At 60.2% G+C, this 19,026-nt stretch overlaps 1 protein-coding gene across 3 annotated transcripts in view; it reads right to left on the bottom strand.

Moving 5' to 3' along the window:
• DOCK1 (dedicator of cytokinesis 1) overlaps positions 1 to 19,026 on the bottom strand; it is a 341,306-nt gene that overhangs the window by 203,825 nt on the left and 118,455 nt on the right. For all 3 annotated transcript variants that reach the window (XM_028512883.2, XM_036027442.1, XM_036027443.1), the window contains exon 25: positions 16,826 to 16,932. In XM_028512883.2, the coding sequence (XP_028368684.1) occupies positions 16,826 to 16,932 (107 nt within the window). The remainder of the gene's footprint in view (positions 1 to 16,825; positions 16,933 to 19,026) is intronic.

The following is a 19,026-nucleotide window of genomic DNA, read 5'->3' as shown; positions in this document are numbered from 1 at the left end:
TGTTCTTACTGTGCCACACTTACAAAGTAAACACAAGCATAGGACGTGTGTGTAGGAGAAAATACGCTACTCACAGGTGTCGGTGTACACAGGACATATGTACAGGAGAAAACACACTACTCACAGGTGTCGGTGTACACAGGACGTGTGTACAGGAGAAAACACACTACTCACAGGTGTCGGTGTACACAGGACATATGTACAGGAGAAAACACACTACTCACAGGCGTCAGTGTACACAGGACACGTGTGTACAGGAGAAAAGACACTACAGACAGGTGTCGGTGTGCATGCTACAGAGACCTTCCGTGATGCCGCACAGGTAGGGCGGGGGAGACGGGAGGCGTGCAATCGGCCGGTGAGCTGCTGCCCCAGTCCAGGCAGGAGGCAGCGAAGGCCTGAGCGCCTGCTGCAGTTGTGAGTGTGCAAAGGCGGCCGTGAATGAGAGCAGATGGGAGGCAGGCTGGCCACACCACTGGGCGGCTCACTGCGGGGGTGGGGACGGGAAGTTGGAGGGTCGGACACCCCGGGGCCCGGCATCTGGGTGCCCAGGGGGTCTGAATAGGGTTTGGGTTCGGACAGTCCAGTAGGAGTTGCCTGCTGGACACCCAAGGTGACCCCACTGAGGGGGCGAACAGAGAGAGGGCTCTGAAGGCTGGAGACAATTTCTGGCTGAGAAACAGACGGGGCGGGGGGGGGGCCATCAGCCTCCCCAGCCAGGAAAGGCAGGTGTGTGACGAACACTCTCAGGGCCAGGGGTGGGGGGGACACAAGCAGGACAGATGACATCTGGACACGAGAATGGGGCGAGGAGAGGTGGGGGCAGAGGCAGGGAGGCATGGGCTCACCTCGGCCGAGGAGGAGAAGGGGCCCCACGTGGCCCACCGCGGTGGCGAGCGCGGGCCCACCAGGCCAGTGCAGAACGTGCCAGTAAGGGGCACGGAGACCCCTTCCCGGGGCAGCTTCCTGGGGGCTGAGGAGGGAAGCAGTGGGAGCAGGGGGCAGACACCGGGCCCGTAGGGCGGCTGGGAAACTCGGGGGCCCTGGGGTGCAAGGATCACAGCCAGAGCACTTTAGGGCCTCGAGGGTTCCAGCGTAGGAACCTCGGCGTTGGTGAGACACAGAAGCACGTGCGGCGCCGTTGTTTCCTGACTTTGCTCACACGGGGGGAAAAATGAGCGCGAGCCCCCGGGAAGGTCTGGTGAGCACACGGAGGGCCCGTCGGAGACCTCCCCGGGGACGGCGCGCCGGCGAGGGCTGGTATGTGGAGGGGGGGCGGGCGTGGACCAGGGCAACGAGGGCGCAGAAGCCCACGCACCCCCCTGCGCCACTGCATCGGGGACCGAGGGCAGGAAGTCCCACTCGGAAGACCTCCTCCAACCCCACGGAAATGAGTCCCCGGGACGGGACTGAACTCAGCTCCTCAAGTTCAGAAGGCGCCTGTCCGGTGAGCATGCGAACTCACTGGTGGGCTTCCTCCCGACTGCGGGAATCAGCACTTTGGCAGAGCTGACGTGTGAGGGGCCACAGTCCCCCCAGGCCTCGCTGGGCACAGGCCAGCCTCCCAGCTGGGCTGCCATTCAGGGTCCAGCGGCAGGAGGTCCGGGAGCCGCAGCGCAGGGAGGAGGCGCCGTCCCAGGGCACCAGGTGGGTCCCTCCGTGCCTGCGCTCCTGGATGTTGGGGGCCTGGCCCTAGCGGGGCTCCCTCCTCCCTCACCCGCCCGCCCCTCCTGCGCTGCGCTGGGTGAGCGCGGGTCCCCGTGAGGAGCGTCTCCCCCCGCGTCAAGGCCCCTTGAGCCGGACACGCTGCCGCTGTGGGAGGGGGCACAGTGTCAGGGATCCGCCCGAGGACAAAGCCAGACCACAGACGAGCCTGAAGGGAAGGACCCCCTGGCAGCGAAGCCAGCCCGGACACGCAGCTGCCCAAAACGCCGGCCCACCGGCTACACGGACCCACCAGCACCAGAGCCCGGCGTCTTTCCGGGGGCACTGCGACGTTCACAAACCGCAGCCGCCTCTGACCCGCTGACCTCAACCACAACACAGTGGCCACTGGAGGGGTGACGCTCCAACCCCCCGGGACCCGGCAGACTTGTCCGGGTCCAGCCCCGCCTGTGCCGCCCCCGACGTCCCCAGCAGCACACTTCCAGGGTGAAACACATCACCCCATGGGACCGCCCGCCAAGGGGGTGCGTCAGCGGCCGCCCCGTCCACTCTCGCTCATCCCTGCCACTGCCGCCACCATCCAGGGGAATACGGTGGATTCCCACGACGCCTCTGAGGGACAAGGCGGGACCCTGAAGATCCGAGCCGGTCCAGGAAACCCGGGGCAACCGGGCCAAGGAAAACAAATCACCGTGGAAGCCGGGCAAGGCTGCCCGGAAGACCCCGGGGTGACCCCAACGGGGGCGGAAGGCCTGGCGGCTGGCCGGCCCCGAGGGGGAGGGCGTGTCCGTGAGGAGTCCCACAGAACCAGAGGAGCCCAGTTCCAGGCTCAGAGATGCCAGAAACGGCCGTGCAGGCCCTGGTGCCCAGACGCCCCGGCCAGACGCGGCCCCTCACTGCCCCATGTACCTGCCACGCCGGGCGTGCCGCTGCGTGTGGGCTGCTCTCAGAGGTAACTGAGTGTGTGGCTGTCATGTGTCAGAGTCACCCCAGGGTGCAGAGGGCCCCAGCCTCCCTGCCCGTCTTCACTGGGGAGATACCATCAGCCACGTGCGGCCCCCGGGCGGGAGAGCCCCTGCCCCCTGCCCAGGGGAGGGTTGTGTGTCAGCCAGCCTCCCGTGATGGGGAACCGCAGGACTCTGGGAGCCCCACAGCCACTCCGTCACGGCTGGTGCACACTCACTCTCTCAGCCCCTGAGGACAGCACAGCCCCGTATGGTGTGACCCCTCGGAGAGACCTGCACGCACAACCCGGACGTCTCCAATGACCGCCCACGGGGGCAGCACGAGAGGACGTGGGGTGCGCACACTCGGCCGAGGGGAGCCCGAGAGACGGCACCTGCAGGAGGGCGTGCTGACAGCGGTCCGAGTTCCAGGCGGGGGACCACCACCCCCTGGCCGAGGACGGAGCTCCAGCCTCCGCCCACACCCGAGTCTCGGGACCGGACCTCAGGTGCCCAGGCTCTCCCTCGAGGCTGCACCGGCCACACCAGGCACGTCACACGGGCCTCCGAGGGGGAGGGGCAGAGGGCGGCTGGGCCCTTCAGAAACACGGCCCAGCGCCCACGGCAGGACAGGCAAGGCCCCGGAGCCCTCCAGAGCGGCTGGGCCCCGGCCGGGGGCAGCCCAGCCCGTACCACGAGGACCCACTGGTCCTCCGGTCCCCGTCTCCTTGCAGGGACGCCACCCGCAGGGGACAGGCCTGGTTCCCACCGGCACCGGGAGCCCGGCACGCAGACCGAGACCTGACGGAGGTCGTGTGTGTGCGTCTCTTGTGTGTGTGTCACACGCCCACGCTCACTGTGAACAGCTCTGCTGCCTTCCCGGCCAGGCGGCGGCCACGTGACTGGGCTGTCACGTCTGCTTCTCATCTGGAAGCTTCTCCCTCCCACCGCGCACCTGTGAAGGGGCGGGGAGGGGGCCGCAGTCCGGAACAGCCCGTTCCGCCCGTGAACGACATCAGACAAACGCCGGCACCCGAACGAGATCCCGGCCGCCTTCTGGTGACCCAGTTTCCCTGGACGGCGTCCAAGCCGGCCCGGACGGCGTGCGGAGGGGCACCGGCACGCGCGTGTGCACGTGGGTGTCGCTGACAGCAGTGCTGCCCCCGGGCTCCCCGGCCGCTCAGCCGCCCCCCCAAAAGCAGAACTGGGGCGATGGCCCAAACCCCCCTTCCCGAGGGTGGCTCTCACTCCGCCTGTCGGTCCCCTCCCAGCCTGTTCACGAGGCGGCAGGACTCGGGTTTTAGCTGACACTGAGGTCTCTGGAATCGCCTCGCAAGTCAAGGCCGGAGAACCCAGGGCTCGGGAGAGGGCATCCCACCCACACTCACACGTACGACACAGAGACACACACGCACACACAACACACACGCACACTCCCCACAGACAGACACACAGAGACACCACACACTCACTCAGTCGTGCACACCCCCACGCACCACACGCACGAACGTCCCGCACTCACACCGGGAGCGGCCGGGGTGAGAGCAGGTGTCCGCCCCTCCCGGGCAGGGAAGGGGACCCTGCTGCCAGGCCGCCCCGGCTCCGTGCCCCGACTGCCCCCCCGCCGCCCTCCCCACGAGCAGAGCGCCATTCCTGTACGACGATCGGTGTCAAACGGTCCCTTCAGGCACCAGACAGATGGCCCGGGAAGGCTGACGATCAAAAGCAAAAACAAACTTTGTGTTTCAGACGAGTCGCCCACGGATGAGCATTTGGGAAATGGCCGCCACCACCACCACGCGGCCAGCGGCGGTCCAGGGCCCCGGGGGCTCCCCGGGATGCGGGGATGCCCCCAGGCCCAGGCAGGTCCCGCCCACCCCCACGCGCCCGCCGTCCTAGTCACACTCCGCTTCGGGCGGAGGGCACGCCACTGAAAGCCCTCCAAGCCTGATGCTTCTCATCTGCACAACAGGGGGCTGCCGCCTGCCTCTGGGGGCGGCGCGAGGACTGAATGGCACAATCCCTGCATTTGGCAGACCCCGAGCACCGCGTACGCGGCGGCTCTCAACGGCAATCACGGAGACCGTGGGACACAAGGTCAGCCTTTGCAGCGGCGAGTGCTGGGGAGCACGCGCCTTCAGCTCCGCACACGCAGCCGGCGCCGCCGGGGAGTGAGATGTCTCATTCCACCTGATTCCGGGTCACTCAAACGCCCATGTGAAAAGCTGACGCGGAGGGGGGGCTGACGGTGGCAGAGGGGCGGCCCGGGAGGAGGGGGGCAGAGGGGGTACTGTAGCCCTGTAACAGAGTAAACAATAAACAGTGACACTCGCTTCGGTTCCTGGAAACAGCTGTTTGGAACAACCTGGGTCTGGAAACCGACTCTTGGATGGTAGGTTTCGCCAGGTGTTCATTCACGAAACACAGACCGAGTGTCCCTGACGAAAACCCGGCATCCGGAGGGAGGGGGCTGGGAGTGTCAGAACCACGCCGACCCCCGCGCCTCGGCGGGAGAGCCACAGCGTGGAGCGCGCCACGAGGAACTGAGACCGCGGTCGTGTCGGGGTCTTTTGGGTAAAACACATTATTAAAACGGATCCCACGGATCATTTTGTTCTTTTAATGCGGTCTCTGGAATGGTTATTTTTAAATTAGCTTTCATCCCCACCCGAGGAGGTTTGCAGAGGGGGAAAGAGAGGAAGAGAAACATGGATGAGAGAGAGAGAGACACGGACCAGTTGCCTGCCACACACACCCTGCCTGGGCACTGGACCCGCAACCCAGGCGTGTGCCCGCCCGCTGCGGCCTTCCGGTGTGCGGGACGACGCTCCGGCTCACAGGGCCGCCCGGCCAGGCGCCGCTGGGGCCTTGACGGGGCGCGAGCGCTGGGCCGCACGGCCTGGAGTGCGCCAGGGAGCAGATGTTGGGGACCCCGAGGGCAGCCGCTCATTTTAATGAGTTGGTGCTCAGCCCTGAAAGCAGAACCAGGGCCACAGCCATCTCCTGCCAGACCCCGCCCACCCGCTGGCTCGGAGTCCGGGCCCAGACAGAATCGGGCTGGCCAGGGCCGCTGCCCCAGCACTCCCCCAGCGCTCCCCGGCAGCCAGGGAGGGGCGGGCAGCCCGGCTGTGGCACTGGAGGCCCTGCCACCCCCGAGCCCCCCTCTGACGCCCCCAGGGTGCCCCCCTGAGATCACAGACAGCAGGAACGCAACATCTGCTCGTCCCCAGCTGTGCCAGCGAAGCCGGGATGATGGATGCCCCAGCGACGGGCACAGAGTGAGGAGTGTTCATCTTTATAAAAGGTGCTCAACAGGCGGCATCGGCTTACGGACGTCTGAGCGGAGTATCCGTCTCGAACCCCATTACGGCCCCGCGTTCCCGCAGGACGCAAATGGGAGGATACATTGGCTCACGGAAAACATTTGTTTTATGAACACTGAGTAATGTGCTCCTTAATTTCCAGTTTGGTCACATTAAACAAACGATCCATAAAGTGCGTTTAATAACCTTGAGCCTGTCACACCGAACTGAGACCCGGAGTCACACTTCTAACGAGAATTAGACAGTAACAGCCGTATAAGGCAGGGGCAGGGTGGTTGCTATTCACCTTTTGCAGGCCGTCATCTCATTTTTCACCCCTCTAATAGAGAACGCTGCACCCCGTGATTCGATGGGTCCCAGGGACTTTCTCCCCCCGCCCCCAGCAGCAGACACATGCAGGATGGAGCCAGCGATGGAAGGGACCGTGGGAGGCACCTGGCTGTGTCTACACTGCACACACGTGGGCACAGGAGCCCGACGGAGGGGTGAGCAGGGACTGCATGTGTGTGCACATGCACGCAAACATGTATGCTGCTGGTATCTTTACAGGTGAAAGGCAAACCAGGTTTTCCCAAGAACCATCCCGGTGCAACGGGACTGGGAGAACAAACGCGTGTGACCCTGGGCGTGTCATTTCTCCCCTTTCCGGAACCGGATTTAATTCAGCCGCCCCGCACCGGGCTTCCGGTTCTGTGGACCGGTGGAGCCTTGGCGAGGGTCCTGGTCAGAAAACACCAGCAGTGCCTGGGCTGGGTGCTGCTGCAGGGAGCGGCGACCAGGGGCCCTGCGTTTCAGCTCCAGGGACCCAGTGCCACGGCATCATAACCCAGAGGGGGACGAAGCAGTGAAAAGTGTCTTGGAAACCGGAGGCAGCAACACGGCAGGAGGTGGACTGACGACAGGAAATGGGAAAAAGCAGTGGTCACAGCTGTGTCTTCCGAGGGAAGCTACTGGGCCCAGGGACAAGTGTGACATCTTTTGGAAGAAGAGAGGCGACAACAGCTCTTTTGTATCCTTTACTTTGGAGAAGTGTCATAATAGGCCTTAGACATCCACCAGTACTGTAATAATAAATCACTTGTCAGAAAAACTAAATAAAAGAAGGACCGGTGGAGGAAAGTCACAAGTGACCCCCACAAGTAAGTAAAGGAAGAATCACAAAGACTCAAGAGAAGCGCCGGGGAAGATCGTGTGGGAAGTGCCAGTCCAGCCAGGATCCGACCCCCAGGGGGACCCAAGTGCGGCAGGAAGGTGGCCGGGCGTGCTCAGAGAGAGCCCCACATGCCTGCCAGCCCCTGCGCAGCATCGTACCCCGTGGGGGTGGGGGGGGCAGGGGGGCTGAGGAAACAGAGGGGACGTGCAGGGCTGGGGAGGGGCGGGCGCTCCTTGAACCGGGAAAGCGAAGGTCGTGAGGAACACAGGTGTCGGTCAGCGGGGTCGGGCACGCGCTTCTCTCCTGGGTGCCCGACAGGGCAACGTGCGCGGGGAGAACAACGTCGAAAACGCACGGCGTGGCGTGGGACTCTCCCTCCTGGGGGGAGGGCGGTGGGTGCAACAGAAAAGGAACTGGGCCTTGGAGGAGAACGGCAGGCGGACCTGCAGCTCCTCCCGGCATCCCAGGCCAGTCACCCACAGGCGCCACGGCCTGCAGGAACACAGCTCAGCTCGTGTGGCCTCGGAGGAGTCCTACACTGGAGAGGCCGGGGGCTGTGCTGCGCTGGTGGCCGGGGTCAGCCCGGCCACGTGGGACACAGCCTCTTCGGAGACCGCTCTTCCCACTCCAGCGTCAAGCAGCGGGGCAGGGGACCACCCGGAGGCGGGCACCGAACGCCGGTCAGCTGGCCCTGATCAAGGTCAGGCCAGCCCCGCCCTGAGAAACTGCTGGCCCTGCCCGTTGACAGAAGGGTCCCACGGGGAACAAGGTGGGAGCAGCTACGGAGGCTGCGCATGCAGCAGCACGCCATGCGCTCCGTCTCTGTTTACTGCACGTGGTGCTCATCACGTATTTATTTTTGTCTCGTTGCTCGGGACGTCTGAAGTGAGTTCGGTCTGCAGGATGCGTTACCTCCTGCGGCGGACACGGAACAGTTTAAGAGCAGGTGATGGGTTCTCACAACTACAACCTGTGGTCAGCACCGCGGTGGCGGACAGCTCCCTGCCTGGCTCTTCTCTGCAGGCCCCGGCTTGGTACCTAACTCCGGGGCCCTTATCTGACACGAAGGGAAGTGCTCCTTCCCAATTACACGTTTTTCAAGTTGACCACTCTGAAGTCTGTCTGAGGAGTTAACCTTGCTAACCACCAGTTGTGAGCATGTGGTAGGCACTCGAGAAAGTGTGACAGTGTGCAGCCAAGAGGGGAGCCTCAAATAGGCATCTGCAATAAGATCCAGAAGAGCCTGGAGATAATTGGCTCCACCCCACAGGGCCACACCTGCCCAGAATCTGGCAGCTGCAGCCAATTGTGAGAGGAGCCGGAAATAGGGCTTCAGAGGAAGATTGGCGCTGGGATTTAAACCGAGACGCGGCAGCCATTGGAGGGGGAGAGCCATGCGCAGCCCTGCAAGAGAGAACCCCACAGCTTTAGCAGAGTGGAGACTCTCTGGGCCCTGAAGGAGAGAACCACGATGGAGTGAAGACTCTCGTGGCCCTGAAGGAGAGAACCACGACGGAGTGGAGATTCCCGCAGCCCTGAGAGGGAGAACCACGCGGCTCTGGCAGAATGGGGACTCCCGTGGTCCGGGGAGAGAGGACCACGTGCCTTTGCCAGGGTAGGGACCCCACAGCTTTAGGAGATACGGTACTCTGGACTGGGCAAAGGGGGAAGGAAAGAAGGACTGTGTCTGTTTGTGGGTGCTTTAAGGGACTTTAGGATTTTTGGTAAAGACGTTAGGCCCCTCCTTTAAGTTAGTATAGCATTAAATAAATGTTTCCTTTCCTTTTCACAAATCTCTGGCATTGAGAGACGCCTTTCCTCTGGCGGCGGACATAACGGACCTGGGGGCTTCTTTCAGTAATAGTATATCAGCCCCTCTTGGCCCCCCTTGTGTGTTCTGTAACAGTTTTGGGCGACCACGAAGGGACGATAATTGTCCGTGGCAGACCGACCCCCTCGGGCGTGAGAGAGTGACACTTCGGGGTTTTCCCGTCTCGAGAGTTTCTCTGCGCTCCCCCTGAGGGCATCGGCCGCCTCTCACGCCTGGAAAGGTGGAGAGGAAACGAAACGGGGAGGGAGCAGAGACGTGAAAATGGTTTGTTGAAAACTGGCTTCTGAACCAAAATAGGGTAATTTGAAATACTCCGTTTTGGAACAATGGAGCTGTGGATAGTGGTTTGGTTAGGGTGCTGCTCCCAGGTGGCCCCTGTCTGCTCACTTACAGCTTTGGGGAGCCCAGGTGGCAGTAAGGGAGCCTGTGCTCAGGTGTGGGGAGAGAGCAAACCCCTAGGCTCTGTGAGCCGAGCCTGCGTGTATGGTGGGGATCGGACAGCAAACCATGTGGGTGTGTCGGCATTTTGGGTAAAATGGAGGATGAGCCACTGAGTGCCCCCCCATGGATGGTGGGTTGTGCATGGGCGCCGCCATCTTGGATGACCTGGTGACCTGGCATGCATGGGTGCCGTCATCTTGGGACTGGGCCAGGTGGTGGGCCTAGGGCTCTCTTCATATTATGGGCTGTATGCTGCTGCTGTGTTGGCATTGCATCAGTCAGGTTCTCTGTGTGACTGGTTCTGATAGGAATGGCTCTGGTTCCGAAGGTCATGAACTGAGGTCCAAGGGTGACCATCTGATCTAGAGGGTGTTTGCAAGGTCTGAGCTTCAGAAAGCTGCAGGAGGTCCCTGTGAATCTAGGGACTTTTAGTGGAAGGTACCTGCAGTGTTAGGGACTTTTGGCTGCCACACGCTGAGTTTAAGTACTGAGTTTAAGTGCAGTCCTTCCCCGTGTGGGAAAGGAACCAGGATTAAAAGAGAATGATGGTTAAATCTGAATAAGTAAAAGTATGTGTAAAGGATGTGAAAGTTTTAAACCTGGGACTAGAGGAAACCTGAACTACCTGTTGCTGGTTTCATGGGAAAAGAGCAAATTTCTCACATCGGTGTTGTTTTTGATCAGAGACCTGTATTTGAGGACCTGTTTAAGGTCACCTGAAGACCTAGGAAAGGTCACCTGTAACCGGTTGGGGAGCATGCCTTTGCCACTCGGGACCCAGGAAGGGTCAATTGGGGCTGACGAGTGCTTCAGCCAGAGGCAGAGGGGGCATGTCTCTGCCATGACACCGGGCCTGAAGGAGCATGTCTCTGTGAGGCACCAATGGACGCATGGGTGCAAGAGAACGCTTCTACCTGTGTATTATTCTGGAACTCCGTGTTCTGGATTTTGCTCTGTATCTGCTCTGAAAAGGAAATTGAGGATTCCAGGGAAGGGTGAAACTTCACACTCTGTAGGAAAGTTTTGAGAAGCCTGGTGGATATCAGAAGGAAAAGGATTTTCCTTCACGCTCTGTATTTTTCTCCCTCCCTGATCCCTCCAGAATTTGGCATTCTGAAGGAGTGAGCGATAATATAAGGTTTTTTTGCATTAATCCAGTAAGACTAGTCGTTAGTAGTGGTTTTGTTAACCAAGACTTTGACTGGAATGTCATGCCTGAGGGAGGCATGTTTAGGTTCTGGTCGTCACTGGGAAAGCCCTGAGGAACTGGGATTGACCTGTGAAGCGAGCGTATGCCCACGAGAAAAGCCTGGCACTTTGGTTGGTTGTGTGGTTCATGACAGTCTTTCCAGGGGAGGAACGAAGGTTGCTTTCCTGAAAGATGGCCAAAAGGAACCTGTAAGCACAATGGAAGCCTCAAGGATGTGAGTGAAACAACTGGTCCAGGCGAAGCCAGATGGCGGATGTGTGGCTCTGCTTCTGTGCCCCACGGGGTGGGGCGGACTGAGAAGTCCATCTAAGGGCTGCCTGTGTGAGTTCCAGCAAAGTAGGCTCAAGGATCATAAGTGATCAGGCTGCTCTTGGTGTGTTTATGCAAACGAACAATCAAAATCTCTTAATTTTTAAAAGTGGGACTCAAAGTAGTCCCTTTAATAACAGTGAGGGTGATCTTAAGGAGAAAAATTATGGCGTGAAGAAAATACAATACTCAGCACTGAACATCAGAAATGGCGCAACTGTCTTGAAAATTTGCTTTTCAATTTACAGGTACAATGGATCTGTCAAATCGCCACTGTTAAATATCATTGTAGCAAGGGCCTTGTAACAAGATGTCTTCCCAAAAGACAGTCTCACAGGCACAGAGACTGGCTTGGGAATTTTTGTGTAAATTAACGTGTGTGTGTTCTTCTGTTTTTGGAGGGCACATGCCTAGAACCTCATTACCTGAGTGATTGACGTTAATACAGACCTCACTTAAGGAGCCCATTTTCATCATCGCCCCCTGAGACTCAATGGTTTGGCTGAACTAAGTGGTTGGGCTGGTGAATGGTTTGGGCGGTCTGTGGGCTTCACTTTAGAACTGATTTTCCCTTTTCTGTCTTGATGGCTTGGACAGAAAGGGCCCCAGATATCTGAAAGGAGGGAAATCCTAACATATTGCCCTCAGCCCGAGTGAAGTATAGTGGGCCACAAGGGTTTCGGATAGGTGTAGCATGCCTTGTACACCTTCCTCCTGATAAGCCATTCCTTACCTAAGCCCTTGCCTTTGTCATTTAGTGCTTATGATTTAATTGTGCCTTCCAACTTTTTCCAAATCAGTCACCACCAGAATATGACCAGGATGCCAACGGTCCAATAATGTCAGCCTTTGGACACCGAGCCTCAGACTTCCTGGTGACAGCCAACTGACCAGGATTCTGTAAGGTCCTTCCCCTTACAGGAAGGACTCCCTCCATGCTGCATTCCCCCACCCCCTTTCAGGGCACCCCTGACCCATGGGTGGGTAGGACAACGTCCATTTCCAGCCAGAAGCAGTTACAAGAAGATGGGACCTTCGTCCATTGTTCTTTCTAAGATTATAAAGTGGGTGTAAATCTGAAAGGAGGGATTGTAACAGGGTGCAGCCAAGAGGGCAGCCTCAAATAGGGATCTGTAATAAGATCCAGAAGAGCCTGTAGACAATTGGAGATAATTGGCTCCACACCACAGGGCCACACCTGCCCGGAATCTGGCAGCTGTAGCCAATTGTGAGAGGAGCCGGAAATGGGGCTTCAGAGGAAGATTGGCGCCGGGATTTAAACCGAGACGCAGCAGCCATTGGAGGGGGAGAGCCATGCGCAGCCCTGCAAGAGAGAACCCCACAGCTTTAGCAGAGGGAAGACTCCCGCGGCCCTGAGGGAGAGAACCATGCGGCTCTGGCAGAGTGGGGACTCCCGTGGCCCGGGGAGAGAGGACCACGTGCCTTTGCCAGAGTGGGGACCCCCGCAGCTTTAGGAGATACGGTACTCTGGACTGGGCAAAGGGGGAAGGAAGGAAGGACTGTGTCTGTTTGTGGGTGCTTTAAGGGATTTAGGATTTTTGGTGAAGACGTTAGGTCACTACTTTAAGTTAGTATAGCATTAAATAAACGTTTCCTTTCCTTTTCACAAATCTCTGGCATTGAGAGACGTCTTTCCTCTGGCGGAGGACATGACGGACCTGGGGGCTTCTTTCAGTCATAGTGTATCGTCCCAGACCCCCCTTGTTTGTTCTGTAACAAAAGTATAATGGAACCGGAGCAGACATCCCTAAGACACTGAAATTGGCCTACCCCTCCCTAAACCGTTTCTGCAAGGCTGCACTGTGTTAACAAACGGTCTTTTAACGACACGTGTGACGACAGACAGAGCACGACAGGCAGCACGAGGGCTGGGAGAGGCGCAGTGCTTCTCAGGCAGCGACGACCGTGTGCCCAGTCACCGCGCAGCGGAGGAGGAGGAAGCGCCGTTCACGTTCCGCCGTTACTTAAAATCACCCGTCTCGGGGCTGCCGGCCGGCACCGCTCGTTAGCGGCCGTGGGCAGAGCCGTCCCGCTGACGTGCTCCAGGGTGACAGGGGAGGACTACACACCACGGCCCCATGCCGATGTCACTCTCCCCGCGTCATCCGTCCGGTGGACAAGTGTGCCACAGAGCAGCTCTGGGGTTAAGGGTCCTTCCGACAGAGAAAGGAGTTCCCTCCATCGTCCACAGTGGAGAAGCCAAACAGATTTTTGATTTGTTACGGATCAAAGCATTGAGGTCTCTTTTATTACAGGCCTGCATTAAACACACAGCTGTTCTTTCTGCCACTTACAGCACAAGAATTCGATGCACAGAAAACGTGTTCGAGATAATACGTTTTCCACGTTGGGTCTAACCACGGTGAGAACAGCCCCAGAATATGACGTCAGTATTTCCCAGTAGCCGGGCCCAGCAGGTAGCCAGGCCCTTGCCCCCCGGGGGCTGCTGTGACTCATGTCCCCGCCATGGGGACGGGGCACGTCCTAACTGGAAGAATCGTTCACCTTGAAAATGAGGGCGAGGAGAGTAATGGAAGCTCTCCGTGCCGACACTGTTAGGCAGCCCTGTGCTGTTCAGACGTGGGGCACGGACGAAGTTCAGTGAGGCCGACGGGCATTCTGAAGGGGGTGAGCCTGCTGGCCGGGCTGAAGGGACGGGTCCCCGGACTGGCCTGCTCCACTTCCTCCGAAGGAAAACACCCAGGAAACAATAAAAGAGGGGGGTGGGGAGCCAGGGACGCCGGGCTTACAGCCCACGAATCCACCAAGAGGATTAAACCACTGTCGGGACCAGAGAGGTGCTGTCCGCCAGCAATCTTCAAACCTCCACTCTGCAACTCCCCCCCCCCCCCCCGCCCCAAACCACATCAACACGCAGTGCGTGGTCAGCACACAGCGAGCTCCACCGAAAACCTGTCCTGTTCCGGTTCCCTGTCCTTTGGAGGGACCGAGAGGAGCGACAGGGAAAGAGGGCATGGAACAGCCAGAGCGCCGGGAGCCCCGGCAGACAGGGACCCACACCCATGGAGGGGAGGTCTCCTGCAGAGGGGCGTCTACGAGTTTGGGGGTCACTGCTGGCCCCTCGCACAGGTCGGCTCGCCACTCCCGCTGAAACGGGACTCGTACAGCGAGGGGGTGCTGTTGGTGCTGAGGGCGGCTGGGAAGAAGTTTCGGAGCAAAGGGAGTGTCTGCCGGGAGGTGTCACATGTGCTGATGACCGAAGCCCAGCCCTGGGGCCCCGGCCCAGGGATGCCCTCCGCCCCCATGCTCCGGAGAGCGCTGTAGGGGGCCGACGCGCTCGGCAGCTAGTGTAGCTGCATCTCGTTCTGTCAAGCTCTAGACATCTGGGCGCGGGGGGGCTCGGTCTGACTGGTTCCCCCGGGACAGGAAAGAGGACACACGACGTTTTTCACAAGCTGACAGCAGATGGAACACAGGAACGGAGCACAGCCTTTGTCCCGCCTCAGGGGGGGGGGGGGGGGGGGCTCCACACGGCAGGGAACAGTTTGCAGAGGCGGGCATCTTTGTGAGAAGGGGCTGGCCTTCCCCAGAGAAGCAGGGAGCCTGCAGAGGAGAGAGACCGGGGCTGCCCCGGCTGCCCCCACCCAGAAAGAGCCTTAGAATTTATTCGATGTCCCCGGAGGCCAACACGCTCTGAATGAGGCACCCCCAGGGGCCGCACGGAGGGGCTGCACACGCACGCACGGAGCTCCCCTGCAGGCTCCAGTGACTCCCAACGATTGGGCAATTCCGGGGCGGCTTGCAGGACAGGAAGCCTCGGGCTCATTCCGGCTCGTTGAGCCCAAGATCATTGGAGGTTCCCGGGTTTCAGACACTCTCGTCCACTGTGCTGATGGGTACGAGCCGCTGCTAAGATTAAATTCCTAAGCTTGTACTTAAGCAGATACAACTTACTCCAGAATACTACGTGTCCTGGTAACTCCTTACTGAGCACAGCCGTTGCTTAAAAAAAAGAAAAAGGCTATAAATGCCTAATAAAAGCTACAGATGTGTATTTGCAGGCGGCGGACTTCCAGAACAGGGGTCGCGGCCGTCTCCACCGAAGACCGGCCGGACGAGCACGGGCATGGAAGCCGGGCGCTGGGAGGGAGGGGCGGGAGAAACACTCACCGCCAGACGTCTGGGCTGACAGCGTGACCCGTGATAAATGTGGTCATTCCTCACCGGCCTTTCCGCTCGCTAAAGAAAAGGAGTTTCCACAGAAGAAACCATTGCCTTGAAATACATCCCTAAAAGAGTTTCTACTGCCAGTACATTTTATTAAACCCCTTATGTCTCAGGGTCTCACTCCAAGGGAGCTAAATGGCACGTGGGATAGGGTTTTACAACAGAAACGTGGGATACACGTCCACATGTCCTCCCGAGGGTACGCCCATCTCAACGATCGGAGCCACGTGCAACCCAGACAGTGGTCCGTGGTGATTGGTGGACGACCGTGCATGCAGGAGGCACTGGCGGTGGGTGTGGGTGCGGGGCTGCAGGCCGGGAGGAGGGGCGTCACAAACCTATGAACCTACCTAGCAGAACGCAGCAGTAACACTCCCAAGGGTCGTGCGTGCTCTGGCATAATAAAGTTTAGTCCCTGCGGAAGGACACAGAGAAGCACTGTGTCCACCCACCTCCGTGTCACCACGGCTTCCTGCAGCCAGCGTCCCCCCATGCTCAAGCAGACCCCAGAAGCGTGTGCAAGCCAAGGGCCAGGGCTCTGACGAGAGCCTGAGCGACGGGCAGTTGGGTTAACGGTCCAGGAGACGCGTGGGCTTTGAGTTGTAAACCGTGGCAAGAGAGGGGACACGCTTCTGTGACACTGAGACGTGAGTGCCTGGCCCAGAGAGGGGTCTGCCGGGAGGGCGGCCCTCCGTGCGCCGGGGTTCTGTTCCCCAGACAACCGCCCACAGGAACGTCCCCTAGGGGCTCCCTGAGCACCTGCGTCCCCTCAATATCCCCCTTAGCGTGCGCTGCACTGCAAGGGCAGAGTCCAGTGGGTTTCCCCAAGTTAAACCAAGAAATAGGATTAACGTGAGCAGGCCCGCGCAGGGTCCGGAAGCCAGACACACACAGCATCTCAGTCCAGCTCGACAAGAACGTCCGTCCGAGAGCCCCAGTCGGCTCGGGTCGGGGGAGGGGGGGGAGGGGGGCTGCCGGGCCCCGAAGCAACGCCGTGCCTGAGGGCCAACACGGCGGCCAGGCGTCTGGACACAAACGGATGGAGTGAGTTCGAGTGTGTGCTTCTCGGTCCTCACGCCCCTCTGCAGCTCTCGCCGCTGCCTCCAGGAAGCAAGGAGGGCTATGGAGTCGGGCAAAGGGCTGCAGCTTTCCACAGAGCTGCCGGACAAGCGCTAAAGGTGAATTCAGCGAGTCCAGGGAGAAGGGAAATGATGGGTAAAAAGGGCAGGGAGGTGATCCCAGGGATGGAGGCCTCCCCTTGGGGTAAACGAGGAGAGAAATCACGACCGCCCGCGTTCCCTGGAGCGGGGCTGGGGGACACCCCAGCAAAGACCACGATGTTCGGCCCGAGACAGAGCCATCGCGTCTGCACGAAAAGAAAACTTCACACTTTTTTTTTTTTTTTTTGCAATCAGCTCCAAAGCGGCCAGTGATTGCTGCCCCAGGAGCGCCGCGCACACGCGGTGACGGCCACAATGCAGGCTGATTGCCCAAGGGCCCGGGCCCGCCTCAATCACACACCGGGAGGCTCTGCCCGCCTCCCTCCCCGACGCACCGCCCGTGCGGGACGCCCGAGCCCGCGCTCCGTGGGAGAACCAGGTCCTCCTGCCTCGCACGGGGCTGACGTCGCTGGCCGCCCCCCCCCCCACTTCCTTCAGCACGGAGAGGAGGATTCAGGGGGGCGAGGTCTGTGGGCAGCGACGCACGGGACAGCGGGGCAACTCTCCGGGGGCCACTCACCGTGCTGGGTGAAGAGGTCACTGTGAACGATTTCGATCAGGCAGTACAGCTTCTGGACGGTCAGCGAGCCCGCGGGGACATTGAGGATGAACTCGGTGAACACGGTGCTGCGAGAGAACAGACACAGTGGACGCGTTTAGGGTCGGACAGCGGAGGGGCCGGAGCGCTACAGGACGGCTCGGAGACGCCAGGCCGGTGGGTGGTCGCGAACTGCCGCGGGGTGCCGGCTGGTGCCCGTCACATGGCACGGGCCGACGTCCCGTCCAAGGAAGGGACCCTTTAAGGTGTTATTCCTCTCGGCACACCCGCTCACATGGCCACCACATACATGGCAACAACGGGTGTTGGCTGGGAGGTGGGGGGAGTGGGAGCCCCTGGACCGTGCTGATGGCACGACCCTGCACGCTCCTGGGCCGCTCTTCTTCACAATGCTGCGAACGGTCTCCACGTGAGTCAGCATTTCCTCCCCTGGGTCTACACCCAAGAGCCACGAAAATACACATCCCCACGAAACCTCGAGCACGAATCGCAGCGACACCACTCTTCACACTCAAGCAGGAGCGAGTACGGCCCAGGTGCCGGCTGGTGGGTAGAGAGACACAGTGCGGGGTCCTGCTCCAGGTCACCTGCTCACAGAAGGAACTCAGACACGGGCTCCAACAGGGACCACCTGACCTCACGACACTGCGTGAGGGGAGACGGGCGCCACACGCATGGCACACGGCCCCTTTCATACGGAAGGCCCAGAGAAGGCGAGTCTGGACAGACAGCAAGCTGAGCGGGCGCCCGGGACGGGACTGGGCTGGGTGGGGGCGTGGAAGGACAGGTAACAGGTGCACGGAGCCTACAGTGGGATCGCGGTGACGTCACAGAACTCTGGGACAAGCTGTCACTGAAACACTGACACCGCTGAGTGCTGCAGCACAGAAATCTCGCCTCAGGGGCAACGCTTTTAAACATTTACTTCTACCAATGGCCAAAGCACCTAGGAAGGGGCATTAGGAGAATACTTGCTAGCAACCAAAGAAACCCAACTTAACATTGTGAGGTCCTTTCTCCCCAGCGATACTGGCGCAGGTTTATACAGTGATGACTCCAAATATTGGCAGACTTTGCTAGGACAGACACCCAGCACACCGGCAGGAGTGAGTGGGGTCTGACCTTGGGGAGGGCACAGGGACGGCAGCCATTCAAAGTCTTCCGGGAAAGCGCCAGGCCCAGCAACCCCACTCCTGTTCGTGCTAACAGGGGCAGAGACCATGGAGCTGAGCAAATCTGACCGTAGCCCACTTCACTGCAGTAAAAAACTGGACCCAGCTGCGAGGTGCAGGGCAGCCCCTCGGCCCGCCCCCCTTGACCTCACCGCCCGTGTCGGCCTAGAAGAGCTGCCGCTCGCCAGTGGGCCGTCGCGAGCAACTGACTCAGCACAAAAGCGGGGTGTAACGGCGCCCGGGCCGCGCCGCCGCCGCAGTAAAGATTAATTGGATGGTGCGTGGCCGGTGCTCTGGGGAAGCCTGTCTCCCGCGGAGAAAGCACAGAATCGATGCGCCTCTTGTTGTTACTGAGATGGATGGCGGGCCGGCCCGGGCCGGAGCAGGATGGGAGTCATTAAGGGTTATGATGTGGAGGGCGGCCTCGGGCCGCGGGGCAGCGGGGTGTCGGGAGAGCGGTGATGGTCGCTGCATGTCTGGGGGGGGCGCGGTGGGGTGCACGAAAGGTAACTAACTGGAAGGATCCAGGGGAACTGAGTTTGAGTTGTTCTCCTGGGGTGTCTCCTGTTTCACCCACACACGAGTCAATTTTCTAAACAAGAAAAAATGCGTGTGTAGTGTGACATGTCGTTTCTTTTTTTTAATCAGTAGACAAGGTGTCCGCGTGCAGACAGGGCCAAGGGCCGGCGCAGACGGGGCTGGCCCTGAGGAAGGCATCGTCTCCGGTCTCCATGGAGGCACAGGGTGCCACCCCCCCCATGGGGAGGGGCTGGTCCCTGCACACGGCGAGGACAGGCTCAGCCTGTGGCCACAGCCCCCATGTCAGCATTCCCCCCGGAAGTGCCTGAGGACTCGGCAGACCTGGGCAGTGCCTCGGGATTCAGCGTCTTCGGGCCAGCTCCAGGGGCAGCCAGGCCGCTGGGCCAGGGACCATTGTAAGAGCCAGGGACAGGGATGAGCCCATGGGCCTGGGAAGGGCGGACACAGCGC

This window comes from Phyllostomus discolor, chromosome 5 (genome assembly GCF_004126475.2).
Source record: "Phyllostomus discolor isolate MPI-MPIP mPhyDis1 chromosome 5, mPhyDis1.pri.v3, whole genome shotgun sequence".
Taxonomy (NCBI): Eukaryota; Metazoa; Chordata; class Mammalia; order Chiroptera; family Phyllostomidae; genus Phyllostomus; species Phyllostomus discolor.
The sequence above is the reverse complement of the archived record's forward strand: the minus strand, read 5'-3'. Positions and strand labels throughout refer to the sequence as shown.